The following is a 22,249-nucleotide window of genomic DNA, read 5'->3' as shown; positions in this document are numbered from 1 at the left end:
CTGGCTGCAAGGTTGTGTCATAAAAGTATGATAATCAAATAGATTAATTTTAAAAAAAAAAACCAACTGGAAGAAAAGGAAATTTTTTTTGAATTAACTGGGTTAACCCTTCAAACCAGGTTAGCCCGTTAAATCTTGGATTCATGTCATGAAAGTTTGATAATTAAATAGGAAAAAAAAATTGATGGGTTACCCAGAATTAATTGGGCTAACCTGTGAAATCAGGTTAATCCATCAAACCCGCGATCCGTGTCATGAAAGTTTGATAACTAAATATAAAAAAATATAACATTAACAAACTAAATTAACTAAAAAGAAAAAAAAAAAAACAAAAGGCATCAACCTTTTCATTATGGACTGCACTGTACAGTCCACAGTCAGAGGCATTAAAACAAAAAAAAAACAAAAAGAAAAAAAAAAAAACTAAAGGCATCAAACGATAACTAAATAGAAAAAAATTTAATATTAATGAACTAAATTAAATAAAAAAAATATTAATTAAAAATAAAAAATAATGAAAAAAAACATATAAGAAGAAAAAAACTAATGAAGAAAGAGAAAAAAAAAATCTTAATTAACTATGAATCAATTGGGTTAACCCATTAAATTTGGGATCCGTGTCATAAAAGTTCGATAATTAAATAAAAAAAAATTAATATTAAAAAAGTAAATAAAAAAAATAATAAAAAAAACAAAGAAAAAAACTAAAGGCATCAACTTTTTCACTGTAGATTGCACTGTGCAGTCCACAGTAAAAGGCTTAAAAAGAGAGAGAGAAAAAAAAACAAAGACACACGCCATGGGTAAAGTTTTTTTTCTTGCATAAAAAATATCAAAAAAGGCTAAGATCTAAGAGTGTTAGGTTTTTCTGTAAAGATATACCAAAAAACCTTGGGTTTAGTTGCAACACTTGACCTAAAAGTAATATTTATAATAATATTAAACTTACATGACTCAAGTTTAAGTGAGTATGACTGCAACACCAGACTAATAGCCTTGGATGTGGGTTTGGCTGCAAGGTTGTGTCATAAAAGAGTGATAATTAAATGGATTAACTAAAGAAAAAAAAAACAATAGGAAGAAAAAAACTAATGAAGAAAAAAAAAATCTGAATTAATTGGGTTAACCCTCAAACTTGGAATTCGCGTCATGAAAGTTTGATAACTGTATAGAAAAAAACAAATAACAGGTTAACCCATAATTAATTTGGTTAACCCATGAAACTAGGTTATCCCATAATTAATTTAACAAAATAAATTAAACAAAAAAATTAATTAAAAAGAAAAACAAAAAAAAAATCTGGGTTAACTCATTAAACTCGGAATGCGTGTTATAAAAGTTTGAGATACAAAAAAATTTAACATTAACAAATTTTTTTTATAAAAATATCCATTAAAAAAAAATGAAGAAAAAAAAGTAAAAAAAAAAAAAAAAACCTTTTAGTTATAGTTTAATATTGTAATGGATTTGGTTGAGTTATGAAGAAAGGGCTGGGAATAATAAAACCCTAATACATGCGCAATAATTTTGGGCCGAGGACCCTCTTGTACAACTTGAAAGCAAAAGACTTAATCAATCATGCCACTCTGATCCTAGAGTAACGATTACACGAGGACCCGAATAATTTTCGGGCCACAGAGCGGCATGGTGGGTTTGGGCCTACTAACCATGAGAGACCTCGACTACGTTCAAAGTCAAAGAAATCTTCTTAGTCCAGCATCGAAGTGGTCTGTTGTCTTCCTTGTCTTGTCCGAGGTAATAGAGCTAGAAACCCTCGTCGAAGTACAGCTTAAACTCTTGTACTGGAATAAACGAATAAATGGCAACTGAAAACAAGCCAAAGTCCAGTGCCAGTGTCGCTGCCAACAGCAAGAAGAGAAAGCAACGCTACCTCCCTCACAATGTATTCTTCTTTGTATTTCCTTTCTCTGTGTTTGTTGATATGTATTAGCATATGTTGTGTTTCTTTCTTTTGATTGTGCCTGTCACTGCAGAAGCCAGTGAAGAAGAAGGGTTCCTACCCTTTACACCCAGGAGTTCAAGGATTCTTTATCACTTGTGACGGGGGAAGGGAGCGCCAAGCCTCGCGTGAGGCTATTAACGTTATTGATTCTGTATGTTTCTATATATTTTTTGTCTTCTACGTTTCTTTCTTCTCTTTTTTTTTTACAAAATTCAACCAGGATAAATTGAAAATCGATTCGTGCGGTGACAAACACGGTGGGTGGCTATGGGAGAAAGATTTGCTTTTATGCTCCAAGGAGAATTCATTTGTGGCTGCCCCTTTAAACCAAGGTTTTGAGTTCTTATGCCAAGCAAGATTCGTTTATGGCGAGTCCTTAAGGACAGGGAGGGCTACTCTACCAACTTTGGACCGAAGAAAATATTTATAGTGTCTTAATAAATTCCTCATGCAAGAATTCTGCTAGTCATGGGTGCAATTTTTTTTTTTTTTTGCTCTTTCTGTTATCGTAATGACCGAGAAATGCATTCACTAGACTAAACAATTTAGAGTGTTTGTAGAAGTAGTGAATGCACCTTTCCCTTGATTTACAAGGTCAAATTGTGCACCCTTCATTGAGCTGCTGGTATTTGTACTTTTTTCTTGCAGTTTTATGAAGAACTAGTTTTTGGGAAGGATACTAGTGTGAAGCTTGCAGAGTTGCCTAATAAACCTATAAATAAAAAGATTAAGTTCTCATATTCTGATGTTGAAGGAGACGATGACGAAGAAAAGGAGGAGGATGAGGAAGATGGGTTAGATGAGAAAAAATCAGGTGCCCCCGAAGCCAATGATGCAAAGAATGAAAACCCAGCAGACGAAAAGTTAGGATCTCCTTGTCTAGAAAATGAGAACAGTGAATGTCAAAGAGAAGAAAAGACTAATCAAGAAGAGGGTTGTAAAAATGATAAAAAACAAGAAAGTGAGGCAGAGGAGCTACCAGCAAAGAAGAAATGCACAGAAACATGTGCCCCCAAGTCTGTTGGCCAAGAAAAAGTGGAGGAGAAATCCATTGATAAGCTTATTGAGGATGAACTCAAAGAACTTGGAGATAAGAACAAGGTGAGTAGCGTAGTTCCCCTCTTTCCATTTTTTTGTGTGAATTGACATTGGATGTTCCCTTAAGAAAGAAGTAATTTTTAAATGAGATGGTCTGAGAAATTGAATTTTTGGCTAGACATCAATAGATTTTGTATTTGTTCTTTTGTTGAATTAATTTTTCCTTTTCTTTCCTGTGTTTGTCATTGGCTCTTCTCCTTCTCTTCCCCTATTTGGTTATAGATTATGCAAATTCCCACCAAGTACACTCAGCACCTGCAAGCATCTTAGATGTGCTGGTCGGTACTCAATAAGGTTTTCCGCTTGTACTGAAAGTACAATGATTTAGCTTGAAATGAAGATAAAAACATAATAGCAGTGCACTGTACCATCCAACAAAACTACCTCCCTCCCCTTCACCCTAGACAGGAAACACAAAATTATATTCTGATTCCACTTTAAGAAAGTATTCTGGGTGACACAATTGTAAGGTTTATCCCTCTTTTTTTTTTTTTTTTTCTCGTGTTATTTTTCCTCTTAATCCTATCTCAGAGTGAACTGTGACTCTATGGACAAACATTATGGTAGGGCATGGTGCACATGGGTGCTCTTATGTTTGTAGTAAATAGTGTAGCTTTACTCCTCGTGATTCTTGGAGTGTTTTATCTCCTATATGCTACATTTTTTCTGTTTTGATAACTGTTCTCCTCCTTGCTGAGTTGACTATATGTTGAATTCATTAATTCCTGCTGTCATGGTGAGCATTCCCACAAAGGGTGGTCTCAATCATTTTTTTTGGTGCTATTTTTTACCATATCATCTGATTCTTGCTCTGATTTTGAATATTTGTCCTTTTTGAACAGAGACGCTTTCTCAGCCTTGATTCTGGTTGTAATGGTGTTATCTTTGTTCAAATGCGCAAGATAGATGGGGACCCTTGTCCCAAAGATATTGTGCAACATATGATGACATCTGCTGCATCAACAAGGAAACACATGTCCAGGTTCATGAATTGCTGACTTCTTATGTTAAATTTTATGAACACATAGCTTCTGGTAAGCGTTAGATATTCTCTCTTTGTGTGTTGCGCTCTATTTTTAGGCAGTGCTTATGGATTTCACTTGCAAAATGCATAGGTCAACCATGTGACATTGGTTCATAGAGTACCAAATTGGCTTTCTGAAGTTCTGCAAGAGGCCAAGAACACACGCAACATCTGAAAAGAAATGCCATATCATTTTAACATGCTAAAGTTATATACTGTTTGTTCATATACAGGTTCATTTTAAGAGTGTTACCAATTGAAGTTGCGTGCTATGCTTCAGAAGAGGAAATTTCAAGAGCAATTGCACCAGTTGTGGAGAAATATTTTCCTGTGGATACCCAGGACCCGCAGAAGGTACCTAGATCTATCAATTCCGTTGATCCTTAGCTCAAAATAAATTGGCAATACTTCTTTGGTCTTCCGTAATTAAAGTCATAAAACAAATAGTAGATAAAGTGTTTTGAGTAGCGTTTTGACAATTTAAGTTATTGCATCAACATGAATAAATTGCATTAGTTAACGCAGCAATGCTTTACAACTTGGGAATGCATCGGGCACGCTTTTGGAAAGAGTTGATTTTCAAATATTTTGCCAATGTAGCATTAGTCTTGCTCCAACTTTATTGTATGGTTTGACTTTTAGTAGAGACTTGATTCAGAATTTAAATTAAGCCAAGATCTAGCATCATGTGAAGTTGAAACTGATATGAGCAAGTGATACCAATCTGTTTTTGCATCCATGATCATAGTCATAATTCAGCATGGGTAAGGGGTTCTGTGTAAAAGGAGGTTCAGAATTTATATTTATTCAAATATGACATTTATCACCAAAAGTACGTGGTCCTTTATGGTAGAATTCTATAAGGTGAGTTAAACGGGATAAAATTAAGCAGACAAGAAGTTCCTAACAGGTTTAAGGAAAAACAAAATCTGGGTTGGTGAAGCATTTGGAAAAAATAGGGTTTTTGTATATAGAGAAATTATTGTTTGTTTTGGAATTTGGAGTGGAACTGAAAGCAAAAGCAAATAAAATTCAGGTTGTTTGGCCAATGTGAGTATTACAAAGAATAAGCTGGTCATACTTAAGGTGAGTACCTGGATAAAAAATTTGGCATACAAGAAGTTCCTAATAAGATTTAGGATAGAATATGATGAAACGAATTTGGCTGGAGATAGGCACTTGGATTTGTTGTGTGGAGCTGATGAAGATGAATTACTTTGGGCTCCCTGCGGTGAGGAATCTGTTGTTTAGGGAGAAACTTGATATGTTTGTTCAGCCTTGACTTATTGAATAATTCATCTTAAGCTGGTTCAGATTGAAAGCGAAAGAAAGAGCATGCCCAGGCTCTGCTTCTTAGTATGATACCCTGGTTTTGTCAACCTTTACACAGGGAATATGCCTACTAGAGCAAGTACAGATAATCAAGTCTCAGAAGTGGATTTTGGCTTTCTTGAATATAAAGATTTCGCCCATAAGAGTCCAGGACCAGCTCCTAAGCCTAAGCTCTTTATCTTTAGCCACAAGTGCTTCCAAAGTTGTTAGCGTGTGTGGGATTCTAGTCATTTTGGAAAATGATTTGGAACCAAGATTTATAATAAAAAAACTTACACAGGACAGAATTTGGATTGTTAAAAAGAATTGGAAATTTTATGGTTCTTGTATTTAGAGAAACTAGAGTTTGTTTTGGAATTTGTAGAGAAATTGGAAGCAAAAGGCAAATAAAAATCAGCTGTTCAGCCTCTTTGAATACTAGCAAGGGGGAACAAGTCATTGAGGCTTCCTAGGAGTTTCAAATTTAAAAGAATAATTTCAATGGAGTCTCCCCATTAGAAGATTGCAAGCACGCAACAAGATTTTATTCTAAAACTGCCACCATCTGTTGCATGCACAATAGCATGAGACTTCCTAGATATAGTATTTTTCTGATCCATTTTGTTTTTTTAGCTTCCAAAAGTTTTAGTGCTAAAACCTAAAGAATAAACCAAGTCCTTCGAAAAACACTCATTTAACCATTAGAACCTTTGATAGGACTTTTCAATGATCATCCTGCTAAATTTGCCAATAGCAAGAGCTGCTTTCTTCACCGAAATTGAATGAGTAGAAAGGATAAAAATCTTTTAGAAATACTGTGAAGAAGGAGATAGAAAAGAAAGCACAATTGAATTAAGAGGTAAAATTATATCTGTATATATATATTCATGAATTAGTGCCCTGCTTTGTCATTATTTCTTAGAATTTCAAATTAAGTACATTGATTCCATGTCACTTTTGTGTTAAGGAGCTAGCTCTAGCGGTACTTTTGAAGTGCATAGTGAACCTCAGATAAAATTTGATGGTTTCTGTGAAATTCTCAGGTCCCTCATATTTAGTTCAGGACACACTTAGTTCAGGAGTTGCTGTTGAGGTAGCTCCATCACACTGGGAATGGGACAATAGAGGGCATTGAATGCCATCACATTTAATTGAATAAAGATCCAAAATAATGTTTGTTTCTTCTATTAATCAAACATGAGACGCTTCTACATTGCTAAAATCACCCCTGCAGGCATCCTAATTGTGATAGAATATAGGAAATCTTTGCAGATGAGAAATTCGAATTTGCTGAATTTAACTGAGTCAATAGGGACCCACTGCATGGCGCGGAAGGATCCATATAGCTGACCCAACCTAGTTGCATCACATGCAACAAGCTACAATTTGACCACTTGCTCATTCTGTGCAGTTTGCAGTAATGTATGAAGCCCGTGCAAACTCTGGTATTGACAGGATGAAAATTATAAATTCCGTTGCAAAATGTGTTCCTGGACCTCATAAAGTTGATCTTAGCAATCCTGACAAGACAATTGTAGTTGAAATTGTCAAGGTAAAAATCTGTTCTCTTCCCTGCTGTCTTGTCGTATGCAGAGAGACTTGTTCAAAACCATGTTTTACATTATTGGGGGCTGGAATCACATTTGTTTAGCCGTTTAAACTATGTATTCTTTATTGCAAAGCACTAGTTATTGGTTGTAAGATCAATGGTAACTGGAAAAGAAAAAAGTTTGCTCTATGGTGGTGCTAGATTGTTTTTTGCCCCATTAACTTGGTTATTTTTTTTGTTATTTTTTCAGACTCTGTGCTTGATCGGGGTTATTGAAAAGTACAAGGAGTTGTCCAAGTACAACTTGAGGCAGCTCACATCTTCGAAGTAGTAGTAACTTGTCACATCTCAAACTGAAAGCAAAGCAGCTTTAGAAATTTTGGTTCAACTGAACTTCATTTCATTCTTGAGCTGCCTTGTTATAAGAATGTTTATCGTTTTGTTCTGACATTGTTACCAGAAGACAAAAAAATCTATCTCGTGATTTTCTTCCCTTCTACCCCTTTGTTCTTTGCCCCTTATTTATTTTGCAGTGCCTTGGTGCAAGACTAATTGTTTGGAATTCTAGTAGCGATGATGATATAGTGTTTTTTGTTTAAAAATATATTAAATTAATTTTTATAGTTTAAATAAAAACAAAATTCAAATATAGTTTACTTTTCCAAAGGCAGAAACGATAACTAATACACTGGATTTTCATTCAGCTTGCAAAATAAATGGGAGAAGAGAAGGGAGGGATGATAATTTGTTGATAATTATTACAGGCGAAAATAGTCTTATTCTTTTATTTTAATAACACTAAGCGTATGATGTGAGAACAATACCCAAACAAAAATCAACCATTCTCATCACTTTTTGAGAACAAAACCCCCCCTGTTCTTATTATTCCTCAGAATGCACGGCACAAGGAGTAGATGGCAAGAAAAATCAGATCCATAAATTCATTTTCCATTGAGTCAGTACAGTAAAAGCTATAGTTGTGGAAGAGGGAAGTTCAAACCACATCCAACAAAACAGTGAAGTAACGCACACTACTACTACTACTCTTTTGGACCCCTCTTCCATCTAAGCAGCAGCACTTGGAGGCTTGTACAACTTCTCGACCATTTTCCTATACTCTGCAACAATTACAAGGTGCCAAATTAAGTAATTAGTTATTCAATCTCCAAGCAACGCACCATTTACGTAAATCATTACATCCAAAGTGACAACAACAAACCTTGTTGATTGCTCCAAAGTTGTGCTGCTTGAGTGTTTAGAGGTGAGCTGGTGTTTGGTTCTGCATCACACAGAGAGAAATGATCTTAGTAGTAAGAAATTAAATCACCAACCTCCATAAACAGAAAATGGAAAAATAAGATTTACCTCCAAGCAGGCTTTGGATAGATAGCAATATTGTCCTCACATCATAGGCAGATGACCATTTATCCTAGGAACACACAAATATAAAGCAAAGCATCGGAGTTAGATCAGCCAGTTTGAACAAAAGCACATTTAGACAACAAAATTTTAACAACAACATTGAGAACAGTAGAAGATTTAATTTTACCTGAAGAATGTCCAAGCAAATGTTGCCATAGATGTCCACATTGGGATGGAAGCAGCTGGTTTCAAACTTGACCTTTGGAGGCTTGAAAGGATAGTCATTTGGGAATGAAAGGGATAGCTTGTATTCTGTTTCTTCAAAAACTGTATCTTTGCTGCCTTTGATTGTTCCTTTCCAGCAAAATATGTTGTCCCCTTCAGGGAAGGCAGATATCCCAGATTCTCCACTCATCTACAAAACAATGTTAATCATTGATTTGTTGCTGAGAAAATAAGAGATACAACAACAAGACAGGTTTCAATATTCTTACCATCAATGCCATCAGTTCAGATTGCAACCTGGTTAAAAAAAGAAGTAGCAATTAGTCAAATTTATATGAATAAATAAATAAACCCTAAAGATTCTCAAGCAAATTAAAAGACAACAAGTAATCAGATCCAATCAGGTTAAAAGCAACCAATTCTCAAGAATATATACATATATATATTAAATTAAACCATGAGATACTGCAAGCAAATGAAAGAAAAAAGAGAGAGACCAGCTCAAGCTTATCGAACAATGAAAAGCAGACCCCCCAATTTAAGACAAACAATCAAACAGGGCTTAAAGAAACCCAATTGAGTCATTCAAAACTACGGTTAGATAAAGAATCAGTCACATGAAATCAATAGCTTAAATGACACCATCCAAATTCATTAAACAAAAACATCATCTGATTTAATAACAAAGAAAAAAAAGTCACAAAATCACATGTACGAACAAGAAAAGAAAACCCATAAAATAAATCCAGTTATAACTCGTGATATATATTACATGGTTTGACAAATGAAAAGAACAGATCAGATGCAAAAAGAAAAGAAAATTACCGTTTAAGCACGGATTGCGTATCGACAATCTTTGCCGCTGTGACAGTCTGTTTTGATGGGGTAGTCCCCGCCGGAGCAGCCACCGGAGTATTCCCTTGATACCCATTAACAGTTGCCATTGTCTCTCTTCTTTCTTTCTTTGCTTAGAATTCAAAAGAAGGGTATCGAAAGCACCAACAGAAGAAAGAAAGAGAACCCAAATCCAGATACTGACTAGTGAAGTTTGGTTTGTTTTGAAAACAAAAGGAAGAGAGGCTCAAGAGAGTGTCTCTTCTTCTTCTTCTTCTTTGTGTTTTTTAGAGAGAGAAAGAGAGCGTTTCAAGAGAGAGAGATGAGGGAGGCCATGCCATGGGTTTATAAGAATTTGAGAATGGCAATTACGATACCGTTTAGGAAAGTTTTGGGGCAGGGTTTGGCGTGTTTTCGAACGTTAGAACGACGGTGGTTGACAATGATTTGTCCGTTTTCTCCTCAATCTCCAACGGCTAGTTTCCCGGTTTGAAAAGCGCTACTGCGAATAATGTACGCAAGGCTTGGTCAAATTTCTTTTTTCTTTTTCCTTTATTAGCAATAATATAATCCTACGCGTACTTTAATTTGAACAGAACAAGGCAACGAACGCACACATTAATAAAAAAAAATTATTGAAAATAATCTCGTCTATTTTACCCTTTATTGTTACATTTGGTTAAAACGAATGCTCCTTCAAAACTTTATTTAAGAAAAAAAACATTTTCACGAATTTTAAAAACTAATCAATAAAACTTGATGCAGGCTCCATTAGAGAATTAATGGTCTCTTTTTTTTTTTTTTGGATGAGATTTTGTTAGCATACATGACTACATAGAAATTTTTCATAAGCGAAACACTATTCCTACTAACAATGATAAATAGCTGAATGCAAACTTGGACTTGATTGAGGAAGTTCGACTCAGTGCAGCAGGGAAGAACAAGACATATCAGTATAGAATAAAAAAAATATAAAAAATTCAAGATGAGAAACATGATATTGAGAAAGCTATACATAATTTTTACCCAACTTAAAACATTTCTTCAAGTTAAATTTTTTTTTTCCCATTTAAACCCACAATCAATTTCCCTTGAAACTATTAATCTCCAAATTACAGTTTGTTATACTCCAAAAATAGATAGCGGAGTGATAAATTCTACTCCCTTCTATTCATTACCAAAACATACACACCACTATACCACATAGAAAATACAACATTACATATTAAAAATACAATTTCAAACACATCAAACAAAATATAAGTAATGTTTGTGCTCTTCTATTCTTGTTCTAGCTCATCAGACAAATGATATTCAGAGGCTTACTAGCTCTTCCAGGTTGAATCCCATTAAAATGAGACATATTAACATGAAACAAGTGGGAGAAGCTACATTACAATGTTTTGGGAACTGTTTTAGAAGTGAAGCATCCCATCATGTCAACCAATCTATACCTCGCTACTGATTTAAGCATAGTTTTCAGACTTGGCTCGGTCCAAGACCTGGGTTTTGAGTTTTGACTGGGTTATCGGGTCGGTCAGGTCAATTTTTTTTTTTAAAATCAAAACAACATTGTTTTAGGTAAAAAAAAAAAAAAAAAAGTCAACGGATTACAACTAAGGTTTTGACCAGGTTAACCCACCAGGTTACACCAAGTTTTTTCTTACCATATTTTTTTTTTAACCCAATCTGATTCCAGCCCAGGATCAGCCAGGTTCTGGGTCAACCTGTCAGGCCGGGCCGGATTTTAAAATTATAGTTCTAAGTGTGACACTATTGTTGTATGCAGTTTTAAAATCAGAAGGATTATCTCTAAGTGATTGCAAACGGTTGAAGGATTATCTCTAGGTATGAAAATCATAAAATTCCTCTCTCTATCAATATAGATTACCTCTTCAGGAGGTTGAAATCCTACCAATAAAGGCTCCTCAGGCTGGAGACCAGAACCACCGGTAGTGAAATAGTTTACAGTCATTCATTCCCTAGGTTTTTATTTCGCAAGACTGCTAAATTTTTTCTATTGGAGGGCCAATTCACAGGACAAGTAATTGCTGCATGGTTCCTGGGTCTTTGCATATTCTCAGCCATTTCTAAAAACTTGATTGCTATGTTCCTGAAATAGTGTTGCAATTCCAACAGCTGCAACACGACCTTCAAGAATCATTGGAAGATCTGCGCTGCAGAAGAATTGTGTCATTATTGAAACGGTAAGAATAAAACTAAGGACAACGAACTCTCTCCATTGCTTAAATGGAGGCACGTACCTCAAATTAACAGCAATCCGGTACAATAAGTGTTCACGAACAGCATCCAAGAGATTAATTTCGCCAACATATAAAACACCTCTATGAGCTTCCAGGTTGGAAGACAGTTGTTCCAGTTATCATGGATTCCTCAACGTCAACAGATCCAATGAACCTATCCTCGGTAACTCCCAAAGGAATCTGGGCATGCATTGACTAGAATTGTTAGCTAAGTAATGAAGAACATCTAAACTACTAAGGTCCTTTTCATGACACAGACCTGAACAAGAGGAGATCTCACAACTAGACTTTGACACTTTTAGCTAACATCTAGATTTTCTCCAAACTTGTTATTGAATCTGGTATGATTGTAAGACACAAAACATTTAAAATATTCTTTACCCGTTACATAACACGGGCTAGTATGCTGGTGTAAATCATAATATGCCTTCCTCTAATACTTTTAGCTGATATCAGACTTTCTCCAAACTTTTTAACACCCCTTTTAATCCCCCAACACAACCCGGTAAAAACTACCACACGCACAAAAAGAAGTAATCTTTCAGCATTGTTTCGGTCACTTATCTACAGTAAGACAAGTAATATAACCCTACAAGAACCAACCCATTTCAGTAAAACCACAAAACAAACAAACAAAATAATTAAAACCCAATTGACCCTTTTACAAGCAAATGTAAATTTGGATGTAAAAAGGAACAAAACTTTTTTTTTTTTTTTATCATCGATATTGAAGAGAGAGAAATGTATAGTATAGACCTGGCCAACAACAGCAGCTAAAGGGAAGTACTGTCTTCCATAGGAAGATGATTCCAGCTTCTCAGTGGTAGGAGTAGCAACAACAACACCATTGCCAGACTCACGAGTCACAGTAACGACAGTGAGAGTGTTATGGATAGCTGTTACATGATCTTTTGTAGATAGCTCTCTTCCCTTTGTTGATCATGTCTTGTAATCTTTTGCTCTCTGTCTCTCTATCTCTCTTGGCACTTCTTGTGGTGTGTTATGGATGACTTTCATTCCTTTATTTACTTATTATTCATTTATTTTCACAATAAAATGGCTCATCTGGGCTGGCTGGGTCAGGGCAGTTCTTATAAAAATCAGAACAGCATAATTGGGGTAGCTCCATCGCTTTTCACCGCTTGATATATATTAGCCTATTATCATTTCATTTTCTTTTAATGTACTAGTTACTGGAGTCTTTGTTATTGATGCATTTTAGTCACTGATTGCAATGCTTAGTTTGAGCATATGAATTCTCAGTTCTTTTGCTTCCATTGAGAAGAATGGCTGAAATGTTCCTTCAAGATTTGTCTGACAAGTGGGAACTGCAATCGGTGAGGTGACGGTATAGATGTGGTCAGATACCATTAGCTCCGGGAAGGTTGAAAGGAACAAAGCACACACAAACACAAAAAAAGACCTGGTATGAGTACCAGCATCTTCTACTTTCTTCTGACGGAACCTTTTCCAGCTTTTGGGTGGGGACTGGGAAGGTTCAGAAGTTCACAATAACAGTGCCTTGCCCGTATTGCAACAAAACAATCACAAATGGCTAATGATATATCTGGGGCGGAACCAAGGGAAATACCTTGCAATTGTCGTTCTTGCAACCCCGCAAGAGGAAGAAAAAGAACCACCGCACCACAATGCTGCATAACAAATAAAATTATCATACCAATTTTCTCCAATTGCACCTATGTGAGATACAGATAACTCAACACTCAAAAAGATGAAATCCCACGTGGCTGCTGAATATCTGAAATAAAAATTATTGCAATCTCCACGAAATTAACTGTTGCACTTTGTTGACAAGCAATACACACACACACAACTATACATACACCTTGACATTCTACCATATTTACAACAACGTGTTCCATGCATGCCAAATTGTGTGCATATCCAAATAAATACATGCATGTTTGTGTTCCACTGCTCCATACAAATTGAATCCACTAGTTGATATGAATTGAAGGTGATCGAAACAAATATGCACACATGAATTCCATTTGACTATACTGATGTGATATTTACACAAGTTTCAATGGTTAGCAACTACTTTTCAATAGAAAATCAATCTGAAAAAAAAAGGAAGAGGTTAAAAATCCAAATACTGAACTGCTACCACAACTCACTAGGTTATAGAACCCCCCACAAAACCCGTTGCTAGCAATTCCAAGTCTCAAGCCCTCCTGATTAACCTAATCTTACTTGCTAGCTATTGGGACAGGAATAATCTTCATTAAAAAAAGGTAAATGCCATCAGACCTGGTAAAAAGATGCTCCTACGCTTCCCAAGCACAAACTGAGTGAATTCCATCCTGTCATGGGGCAGTCTTCATAGAGATTGAATGCTGTTAGAGAAACTACCGCCTCAAATAAACTCCTTATTTTTAGTTTCAAAAGAATCTTCTGGTTGTATTTTATAATCTTCTTCCATGAATTTCAACATTAGAAGATTTACAAGTAACTCTGAACTTCAAATAATTCTAGCCTCTACTGTTACTGTCTCACCAGTTAAATGATTGACTGTGGATCTAATCTACACTAGTTTCACTGTCATCTTACAATTCAGTTGATGCCATAAATGATTGTGGTTGCATCTTGATGGAGTCTAAAAAGGATCCATCAATGGGTGATTCAGGGTGGGTCTTGTTAAGCTATCCTTTGCACCATCCGGTCCTAATGAAGCCAACTCAGTTTCTATCAAATCCACATCAACCTTGTAGGAAGAGAGCAGTGCCGCATCATGAGAAGTTACATTAGCATCATCTCCTGATTTAATCATGCTCTATTTGACCATAAGATTTTCATTAGATGATGTTATTAAATCTGGTTTCAAATTCTCATTAGAAGTTTGAACTGCGTCCGAATTCTCCATCACATTATCAAGTGCATGCCCATTTTCAGCTCCGAACTTAGACTTGGACGCAAAACTCTGATTCGAATCCAGACCAGTACCTAATTGCCCCTCAACATGAAGAGACTCGTCAACAGGAAGTAAACCTGATTGATCCTCTAGATGTAGGATACTATCCATCCCTTCCTTGGGGAAATCAATCTCAACATCATTTTGTACCTCAACTATTTCAAACTCATGGCTTGTGGCTGCTGCATGCGGGCAGATAGGAGGAGTCTTCTCAAGGCACATATGGCACCTAAAACCAATAAGTTTATTTATGTTCTCCGCATCAAGTCCAAAAGCATCTCCATGAAACCATTCTGCATAACAAATGTTAGAATGAAAACATCACTATGAAAAATAAAAAAATAAAAACAAAAATAAAAAAGCAGAAGGAAACCTAATGTATCAGCATATATCATACTCTTCATTAGTTTTCAATAATTCAATTACCTAAATGGAAACGGGCATAAAGAATAATAAACATAGTTACCTCCACACATCTCACAAGAAATATAATTTGAAATGGATGTAGATCCTGCTTCACAGCAAAGATGGCATTTGGGCTGATCATCAATAACACTATCTGATTGGGCAATATACCTTTTCTCCCTAAAATGTGCCACTCGTTCATCATCTGGCTTTCTAGACAACAGAAGACCATTAAGCCAGTAACTATAATAAGTATCTGTTCTCTTCCTATGCAACGAATTACCCTTCTTTGGTTTCTTATTTGCCCCCTTTTTGGATTTGGCTGGTCTTCCTCTCTTACATCCTAGAGCCTTCTTGTTCTGCAATGCTTTCTGTTTAGCTTTCCTAGCCGAACGACGTAGTGGCACAACTGTAACCTTCTTATTGTTTCTTGATAGTATTGGTCGAGAACCCTTTAAGGCTTTTTTACTGTTCTTCAGTCGCACCGAATTTCTGTCTACGGTGGCCTTTTTTAATTTTCGATCCTGAACTTTTGTGATCTTGCTATTTTTTCCTCTTTTATTGTCAATATTCACTGTTTTTGCATTTGTCTTCTTCACATTCTTTCCATAGTGACACCGGTGGCATGTATATGTACATTTGGCCATGATGGCACCAGCAGACTTCCTCGCGTGCCTTTTGTGGAAAGATCCTGTAAATTTTATCATATTTGTAAGATACAAAATACAATGGAAAAGGAGTGAATGCCGATATCAGATTTTAATCATGCATTTATGGTGACAATAAGGAAGAACTGCTCACCCTTGCAAAGCTGACAGCACACAGCCTCCCTGTCAAGTGGTTAAACATCATAAAAAAGGAAGTTAATATTTGCATGAAATGAATATTAAAAGGAACAAAAACAACCCACACACATGCACAAAAGAGTATAAAATTAGCCGCCATGTCATCAAATTTTAACCACGTACAACAGAAGAAAGAATTGATCTTAAGATTAAGTTACCTGATTAGAACATCTTTCTTACAATGCCCACACTGATGGTACTCTGATCTTTCTGCTCTTGCAAACAGATAAGAAAACCCTCTTTTCTTCAAGGGCTTATTCACTGCTGCATAAGCATCAGAGAGTTTCCCAGAACTCATATTACTAGATCTGCGAGCAATTTTTTTCTCTTCAAAACTTTTCAAGAGATGCAAGGGGACATAAGATTCGTTTAGCCAATACTTCTTCCTTTCACTGGAGGATTCTTCAATCATAAACCCATTTTTTGAAACAACTTCAGGAATACATCTCCTCTTGCCAAAATCAAGAAGATACTTAGCCCCTTCTTTTTCTACACACTTCCTGCGGATAATTACCTTCTTGAACAGCCTGAATGATTTTCTAAGTTCCTTGTCCAACATAGACAAAGGATGAGTGTTCTCAATTTCATCCCACCTAATATTCGAATCAAACTCTCTAACCTGGAAAGGTCATACAATTAAAATAAATAGATGGAACCAGTTAAAAAGGAAGCTGAAAACAGACACTGTAATAAAAAAACTGATGTTTGCAATTAAATGTCCTTGCCCACGTAGGTGAGATAGAGAGAACAAAGCAGGAAAAAGAAAACCAGGATCAAGAAAAGTTGAAAGGAAATGAAAAATGAGCACCATACCTGCAAAGCAAGCTGTTCTACAGTCGTTGATGACCCAACAGCAGCTTGCCAGGCAACATGTTTGCTTCTCTTTGCAAAATCTGAATTCTCAGGATATAAAATGCCTGGTATCTTCATACAACCAGCTGCAGAATTTCAAACTTTGAACATATTCAGAATAATACTCAGTTGCCTAAAATGAAAAGAACTACCACCCCCAAAAAATAGATTGAAGAAATAGAAGAAGAAATTCAGACCTTGTCTGGCAGCCTTGGAAATCAAGGAGCAAGGTAAAACCTTCCAACTGAACAGCCGCCGAGAAAGCCTACCACCCCTCCACCAAAACATACTCAATCCACTAGCAGAATTTGCACAGGGTTTTGACTCGAATTCTGTGGACCTAGCCCTTTTCCTGCCAATCCCATTCTTTGAAGATGCACGTGAAGAAGTAGTCACAACATGAGAAGAAGATCCCATTGTGACACCAGAGTCCACGTGTTTCACCCAGTCTGCTGAAAGTGCAAGACGCCGCACATTTGCCTCTAACTGCACAAAACCCATAACAAGATGAATTTAAAGCAAATAGATCAAGGGATAACCATTGTAAATATTATTACAGCTTGCACCAACTTGGACCCTTCTGGACCAAGGAGACAAAGACTACCAACACAGCCTGTATAAGAAATCCTGGTTTCAAGACAACTGCCAAAAATCACTAGATAAATTCAATAAACAACTATAAGAAATCAGGGTTTCAAGACAACATTGACTGTTCTAAATCAACTTATTGCAAACAAGATCCCTAATAGGATGCTTCAGATTTGTTTGCAGCTGGGACTTCAGGTAATCCAACTGCACTAGATAAACAACTTATGCCAACAAAATTCACCAAAAATTATTGTAAAAACCCAGATGAAGGTAAAATAGAAGTTTGAATAACATTTTAAAATGAAGTGAGCATGGTTTAAAAGCTAGCACGCAAGATAGGCTCTAAATGTCAGTTTGAACCTTGAAATGAACCTTAGTTTGAATGAAAGAAATCTTGATGAAATGAAAAGCAATAATAATTCTGCTCAGTGTTGACCAAGTTGAAAGCAAATCCTTACTTTTAGCAGTAAATGTTTAACAGACACAATATCAGATGCCTTAAGAATGCTTTTACGCCAAAGCTTGGTATAATGCGGATTCAGCCATGGACCCAGTAGCAGCCCCTGAAGTCGATGTTCAATCAAGAGAATATGATATATTAAATCTATTAGATAGCCTTTCCTGATTCTTTTTGATTGAAGACCAATCGCCTCACTTTCAGAACTTTCCTGAATAGGACCCAAACTCATATTAAACAAGCAATCTGGCTCATCAGTGGTCGCTCTGCAAGAGAAGCACCATCCACATTTTCCTTTCTGGACTTCAGCATTTAGACAGGGAATGCTTGACCAACAGAACTTGTTGGATTTCTTCAAAATGACCTTCATCTGAGCTAAAGCCATTTCCTCATCTGATTTTATGGAGTTTTCAGTGGTCTTCTCTGATGGTTTAGACAATAACACATCTGCAATTGAAGCAGATGTACGGCCAAAACAGTAATAGTTCATGTACTCAGTCCCAGGCTGCACCTGTAATGTGACCTCAGCTTTTGCATTTCCAGCAGATGAAGGACATCTGGTAGAAGGAGGACATGGATTCTTTTCTCGTTTAATATCCAAACTGTTGGAAGTCAAAGAATTGTCTCCCATGAGAGGGGACTTTCCTGGAACATCGGATTCATTTGAGAAGCCAGCAAATCTGTTAGAGCAGTCAGGCCCTTCTTTCTGAAAATTCTGGTTCCCCAAACTAATTTGGATGGTTTCAGCTGATCCTTCAGAACTCATACATGTCAGGCTCGCAGACTTTGAAAACTCAACATCAAGATGACCACAGCATCCATTAACAAACTTTCCCAGGTTTTGTCCATCAGCAGCCTTGATTTTAGTTGCACATGTATCTAAAGATGCCGAGGGACATGGGGGTATGAACATGTCTAAGCTTGTTGTATGCTTTAGGGAACTCAAACTGCTACTTGCTCCATATAAATGCATGTCCCAGTGCTTGTGGATAGCCTCCAAAATGCCACCATAAATCATCTCTGAAGACTTTAGCACTTCGATAACAAGACTAAGATGGTCCCTTTGGTAGTAATTGAATGAGCATTCAGTGTCGCACGAATCTGACCTGCAAGATCAACAATACATGAAAAAAATATGCAAGTACTGAAGCGAGCTCACAGGCAGATGGGTCATAAAAATAACTGCAGCTCAAATACTACGACCATAATCACAAGCTTGTATCCCTAGATAATGGAATAAACCATATCAAGTAAATAGTTATAGCTATTGCTAATGACATGCTAGACAATGACATCAGCAAGTGAAAAGATGTCTTGTGGCTTCTACCACTTAAACAGTCTCAGAAATTTGTTTCCTTGAAATATTGATGGTCTTAAATTTTAAAACCTATATAAGAAAATACCAACTATGCAAAACTTCATAACATAATATTTCACTTGCTCTATATTATTTTTGTTAAATACTGTGGACTGTACTCTACATACCACACCCAGCTACTCGTAAACAATAATAATAGCAACATTAGGAAAAACTTACACCAACAAGTAACCACAGCTGCTAAAATATAGCCGGTTGTAAGGATCAACTCCCAATAGCTCTGCTCCTCGAAGCAACTTTCGAGGTTTCATCCAAGGTTTCTGCCGGTCAATCGCACACTCGGGACAATACCAGTCACCCTCAGGCAAAGAGTTATTGGCAACACCCACACACTTTGCATGATATGCGGCAGGACAACCATCACAGCATATTAAATTTCCATCCATCTTACAAAGGCAGCACTCATCACTATTCCAGTCATTAGTGTCATCAGCAGCGTCCTCTGTTAGGCATGAGTTACCTGAGACATCCATTGCAGTCTTCCTTCTCTTGTAACCCCCAAGATTCACATTTCGATCAAAGTCCATGTCAGTGTCAGTTCCTGAAGATCTCCTATTAAGCTCCAACCTGATGGTTTCCGCCTCAATCATGTCATCACAAAGACACTTTAATATCTCCACCTTCACAGATACAGGTTGTTTGTGGTAGTCACTTCTGAACAGCTTCAATCTACTAAGATCAAATCCAGGTTTCAACTCTGAACCATGGATCAAGAGGTACTCAACCATGAAAACAGGCCACGTAATCAAGTCCAACAAACCCCAATCAAGGCTCCTAAATTGATAGTCAATTAAAAATAGTAAATATCAATAAACCTAAGTTTCAAATGAAAAGAAAATCAACTTCAACAAAAATGAAAAGTAAGGAACAAAAGGAATACCTCAGGCAATTAGAAGCAGATTCAGAACCTTCATTTGAAAGGTTCTCCAAATGCTTTCTTAGAGTTTGCAGAATTGAAACATGAATACAGTCAAATAGTGAACTTGGAAAGTTACCCTTCACTGCGGCCACAAATTCCTCCAATCCAAATGGACTTAAAAACAACAAAGTGCTAAATGATCTTAAACAGGCATAAACTGAGAATAGGTCAAGTACAGGAATGCCACTCAAATCTAAACTCTGTGAAGAAGGAGGTAGTTGCAACTTAGGAGGAAGAACCCCAGGCTCTTCAGGCCATTCATGATGTGATTTAACAGGCTTTTCCTCCATTAATGCACCAACTACAGGAGACATTGATATATCATCTGACATGTCGTTTTTAGTTGACCCTCTACGAGCACTTCTTCTCAAAACGGTTGTTTTTTGCGTAGAATTCCCATTGCCCAAAGGTTTTTTCCTCTTTCTAGCACTACCACTGGCCTCTTTACATGAACTTCCAACATCACCTAGGTTCCCATCAACTCCCATTGTACAAACTTCCCCACCTGCATTAGCATCTGAGAGAACTATTGTTTCTAGAGTAGAATTCAAATTATCTGCAAGCTTTCTCCTCCTCCCGCGCCTCCTACTACCACTCGCCACCAAACATTCATCCCTAACAGCATTAGTATCCAAGAGAACAGTCACATCTCGAATAGAATTCAAATTATCTGCAAGCTTTCTTCTGCTCCTCCCCCTCCTCTGACTCACACTCTCCTCTTTATAACCATTTGTTAAATCAATCACCTCAGGACAATCCACTTTGACATCCATCACTCCAACAGAATCACAAACCCTAAAATCTTCACCAGAAACCATATTCAACTCCTCAATCCTTCCACCCAACTCTACAAACGAATCATTAATAACATTAACTTCTTCCAATTTCCCATTAGGAATTGCACTTTCAATATGACTTTTCTCAACTTCCCCCATCCTTGGAATCTCAAAATTTGGAGACTCTTCCACTTGCCCTTCTAAACCATCATCCATCCCATCCTTAATTTCCTCATCAATCCCTAAATTCAAATCAAACCCACATTCCCTGTTTTGGGTCTCCGCAGCTTGACACTCCAAATCAAACTCCTTAATATTCTCATCCACATCACCACTCACATCCAAATTCAAGTCGATGCACTCCCTCTTCTTCCCTTCAAAATCAACACTTAAATTATTATTATTACTATGATTATGATTATGAATATGAATATGGTTATTATTATTATTATTATTATGATTACTCTCCTCTCCCTCCTCGTTTAAATCAAAATTAAACCCAGCATTCAAATCAAAAACCCCCTCTGTCAAATTCTCCACAATCCCACTTCCTTTTTCTAGGGTTTCATTCAAATCGACATTAATATCAACATTTTTCCCCAAATCCCCACTAAACCCATCATTCAGATCAACATTTCTATTCATATCCAAATTCCCATTAGCCTCAACAACCCTAGAATTACCTGACTCTCCTCCGCTCTCGAGCTTCTTAGGGTCAGCACGGCGACGCTTCTTGGGCTTCCGGCCCAAACGAGGCTTAGGGTCAACAGGCCCGACAACAGCAGCAGCAGCAACGGCCGCTTCTTTATCCTCTCCTACCAAAGAAGCAACATCAGAGAAACCAAGCTTCTCGAAATCGCCGTCCTCGTACTTGACCTCGAAGAAACCAGACGACGGGTCGTAGGATTTGACTGTTCCTTTGAAAACACCAAACCCTTTAAATTTCTTCTTGACTGATTTACCAACAAATTCCATTCTTTTATTTTCTTGTTCCGTACTTCGATCCCTGTTTTGACAAAAACATTGAGAAACTTGAATTAAGAAAGAATGGGAAATGCTGGGTTTTCTTTCTATCTCTTAAAAAAATAATCTTGGAGAATTTTAATTTTTTTTAAAGAGAGTTTCGAGAGAGAGACAGGGAGGAGCTTTGCTTTGAGTTTCTCTCTCTAAAAATGGTTTAAACGTATATAGAGAGAGAGGGGGAGGGGGAGGTGACTTTTCTCTTGTAGGAGAAACGGGTCTAAAGTGGGTAGTTTTGACTTTGAAAAGAATATGTATCTTCTTATTACTACTTTACTGGTACAAGTAAGTACTGTTAGGGTTTTTTATTATTGTTAACTACATATAATTATAATCTAAGACAGCCAAAATGTAAGTTCCACAGTGTTTTCTCACAAATATTATAAATAACTGCCATGTCGGGAAAAAGATAAATGATGTAGAGAATTCTCATAGATAAAGGTAACC

General features: G+C 36.7%; 3 protein-coding genes across 3 annotated transcripts; 1 reads left to right on the top strand and 2 right to left on the bottom strand.

Annotated features, from left to right (window-relative positions):
- The first annotated feature begins 1,714 nt into the window (after positions 1-1,714).
- Positions 1,715-7,444, top strand: LOC118032969 (uncharacterized). Its single transcript, XM_035037778.2, has 7 exons — positions 1,715-1,903; positions 1,995-2,114; positions 2,612-3,064; positions 3,904-4,043; positions 4,319-4,439; positions 6,808-6,948; positions 7,196-7,444. The coding sequence occupies exons 1-7, from the start codon at positions 1,820-1,822 to the stop codon at positions 7,274-7,276; spliced, it is 1,140 nt and encodes a 379-aa protein (XP_034893669.1). The 5' UTR covers positions 1,715-1,819; the 3' UTR covers positions 7,277-7,444.
- A 414-nt stretch (positions 7,445-7,858) lies between these two features.
- Positions 7,859-9,711, bottom strand: LOC118032970 (ubiquitin-conjugating enzyme E2 20). Its single transcript, XM_035037779.2, has 6 exons — positions 9,358-9,711; positions 8,802-8,829; positions 8,495-8,722; positions 8,311-8,374; positions 8,165-8,224; positions 7,859-8,063 (listed from the first exon to the last, which is right to left on the bottom strand). Exons 1-6 carry the CDS (start codon positions 9,474-9,476, stop codon positions 8,011-8,013), a joined length of 552 nt encoding a protein of 183 aa, XP_034893670.1. The 5' UTR covers positions 9,477-9,711; the 3' UTR covers positions 7,859-8,010.
- A 3,903-nt stretch (positions 9,712-13,614) lies between these two features.
- LOC118032971 (DDT domain-containing protein PTM) lies at positions 13,615-22,034 on the bottom strand. Its single transcript, XM_035037780.2, has 9 exons — positions 19,968-22,034; positions 19,247-19,861; positions 17,711-18,815; positions 16,862-17,150; positions 16,626-16,750; positions 15,971-16,431; positions 15,769-15,797; positions 15,029-15,658; positions 13,615-14,855 (listed from the first exon to the last, which is right to left on the bottom strand). Exons 1-9 carry the CDS (start codon positions 21,755-21,757, stop codon positions 14,425-14,427), a joined length of 5,475 nt encoding a protein of 1,824 aa, XP_034893671.1. The 5' UTR covers positions 21,758-22,034; the 3' UTR covers positions 13,615-14,424.
- Positions 22,035-22,249: the final 215 nt, after the last annotated feature.

This window comes from Populus alba, chromosome 1 (genome assembly GCF_005239225.2).
Source record: "Populus alba chromosome 1, ASM523922v2, whole genome shotgun sequence".
Lineage (NCBI taxonomy): Eukaryota > Viridiplantae > Streptophyta > Magnoliopsida > Malpighiales > Salicaceae > Populus > Populus alba.
Note: the sequence above shows the minus strand (reverse complement) of the source record. Positions and strands in the feature narration are given on the sequence as shown.

What these genes read in the sequence shown, in the direction of transcription:
- LOC118032969 (XM_035037778.2), top strand. Translation starts at nt 1,820, where the DNA reads ATGGCAACTGAAAACAAGCCAAAGTCCAGTGCCAGTGTCGCTGCCAAC. An exon ending in CTATTAACGTTATTGATTCT is followed by an intron (nt 2,115 to 2,611) that starts GTATGTTTCTAT and finishes TTTTTCTTGCAG; the next exon opens with TTTTATGAAGAACTAGTTTT. An exon ending in TTGTAGTTGAAATTGTCAAG is followed by an intron (nt 6,949 to 7,195) that starts GTAAAAATCTGT and finishes TTATTTTTTCAG; the next exon opens with ACTCTGTGCTTGATCGGGGT.
- LOC118032970 (XM_035037779.2), bottom strand. Translation starts at nt 9,476, where the DNA reads ATGGCAACTGTTAATGGGTATCAAGGGAATACTCCGGTGGCTGCTCCG. An exon ending in TATCCAAAGCCTGCTTGGAG is followed by an intron (nt 8,225 to 8,310) that starts GTAAATCTTATT and finishes TGTGTGATGCAG; the next exon opens with AACCAAACACCAGCTCACCT. An exon ending in ACTTTGGAGCAATCAACAAG is followed by an intron (nt 8,064 to 8,164) that starts GTTTGTTGTTGT and finishes TAATTGTTGCAG; the next exon opens with AGTATAGGAAAATGGTCGAG.
- LOC118032971 (XM_035037780.2), bottom strand. Translation starts at nt 21,757, where the DNA reads ATGGAATTTGTTGGTAAATCAGTCAAGAAGAAATTTAAAGGGTTTGGT. An exon ending in TTCCAAGGCTGCCAGACAAG is followed by an intron (nt 16,751 to 16,861) that starts GTCTGAATTTCT and finishes GAAATTCTGCAG; the next exon opens with CTGGTTGTATGAAGATACCA. An exon ending in GTGCTGTCAGCTTTGCAAGG is followed by an intron (nt 15,659 to 15,768) that starts GTGAGCAGTTCT and finishes TAAAATTTACAG; the next exon opens with GATCTTTCCACAAAAGGCAC.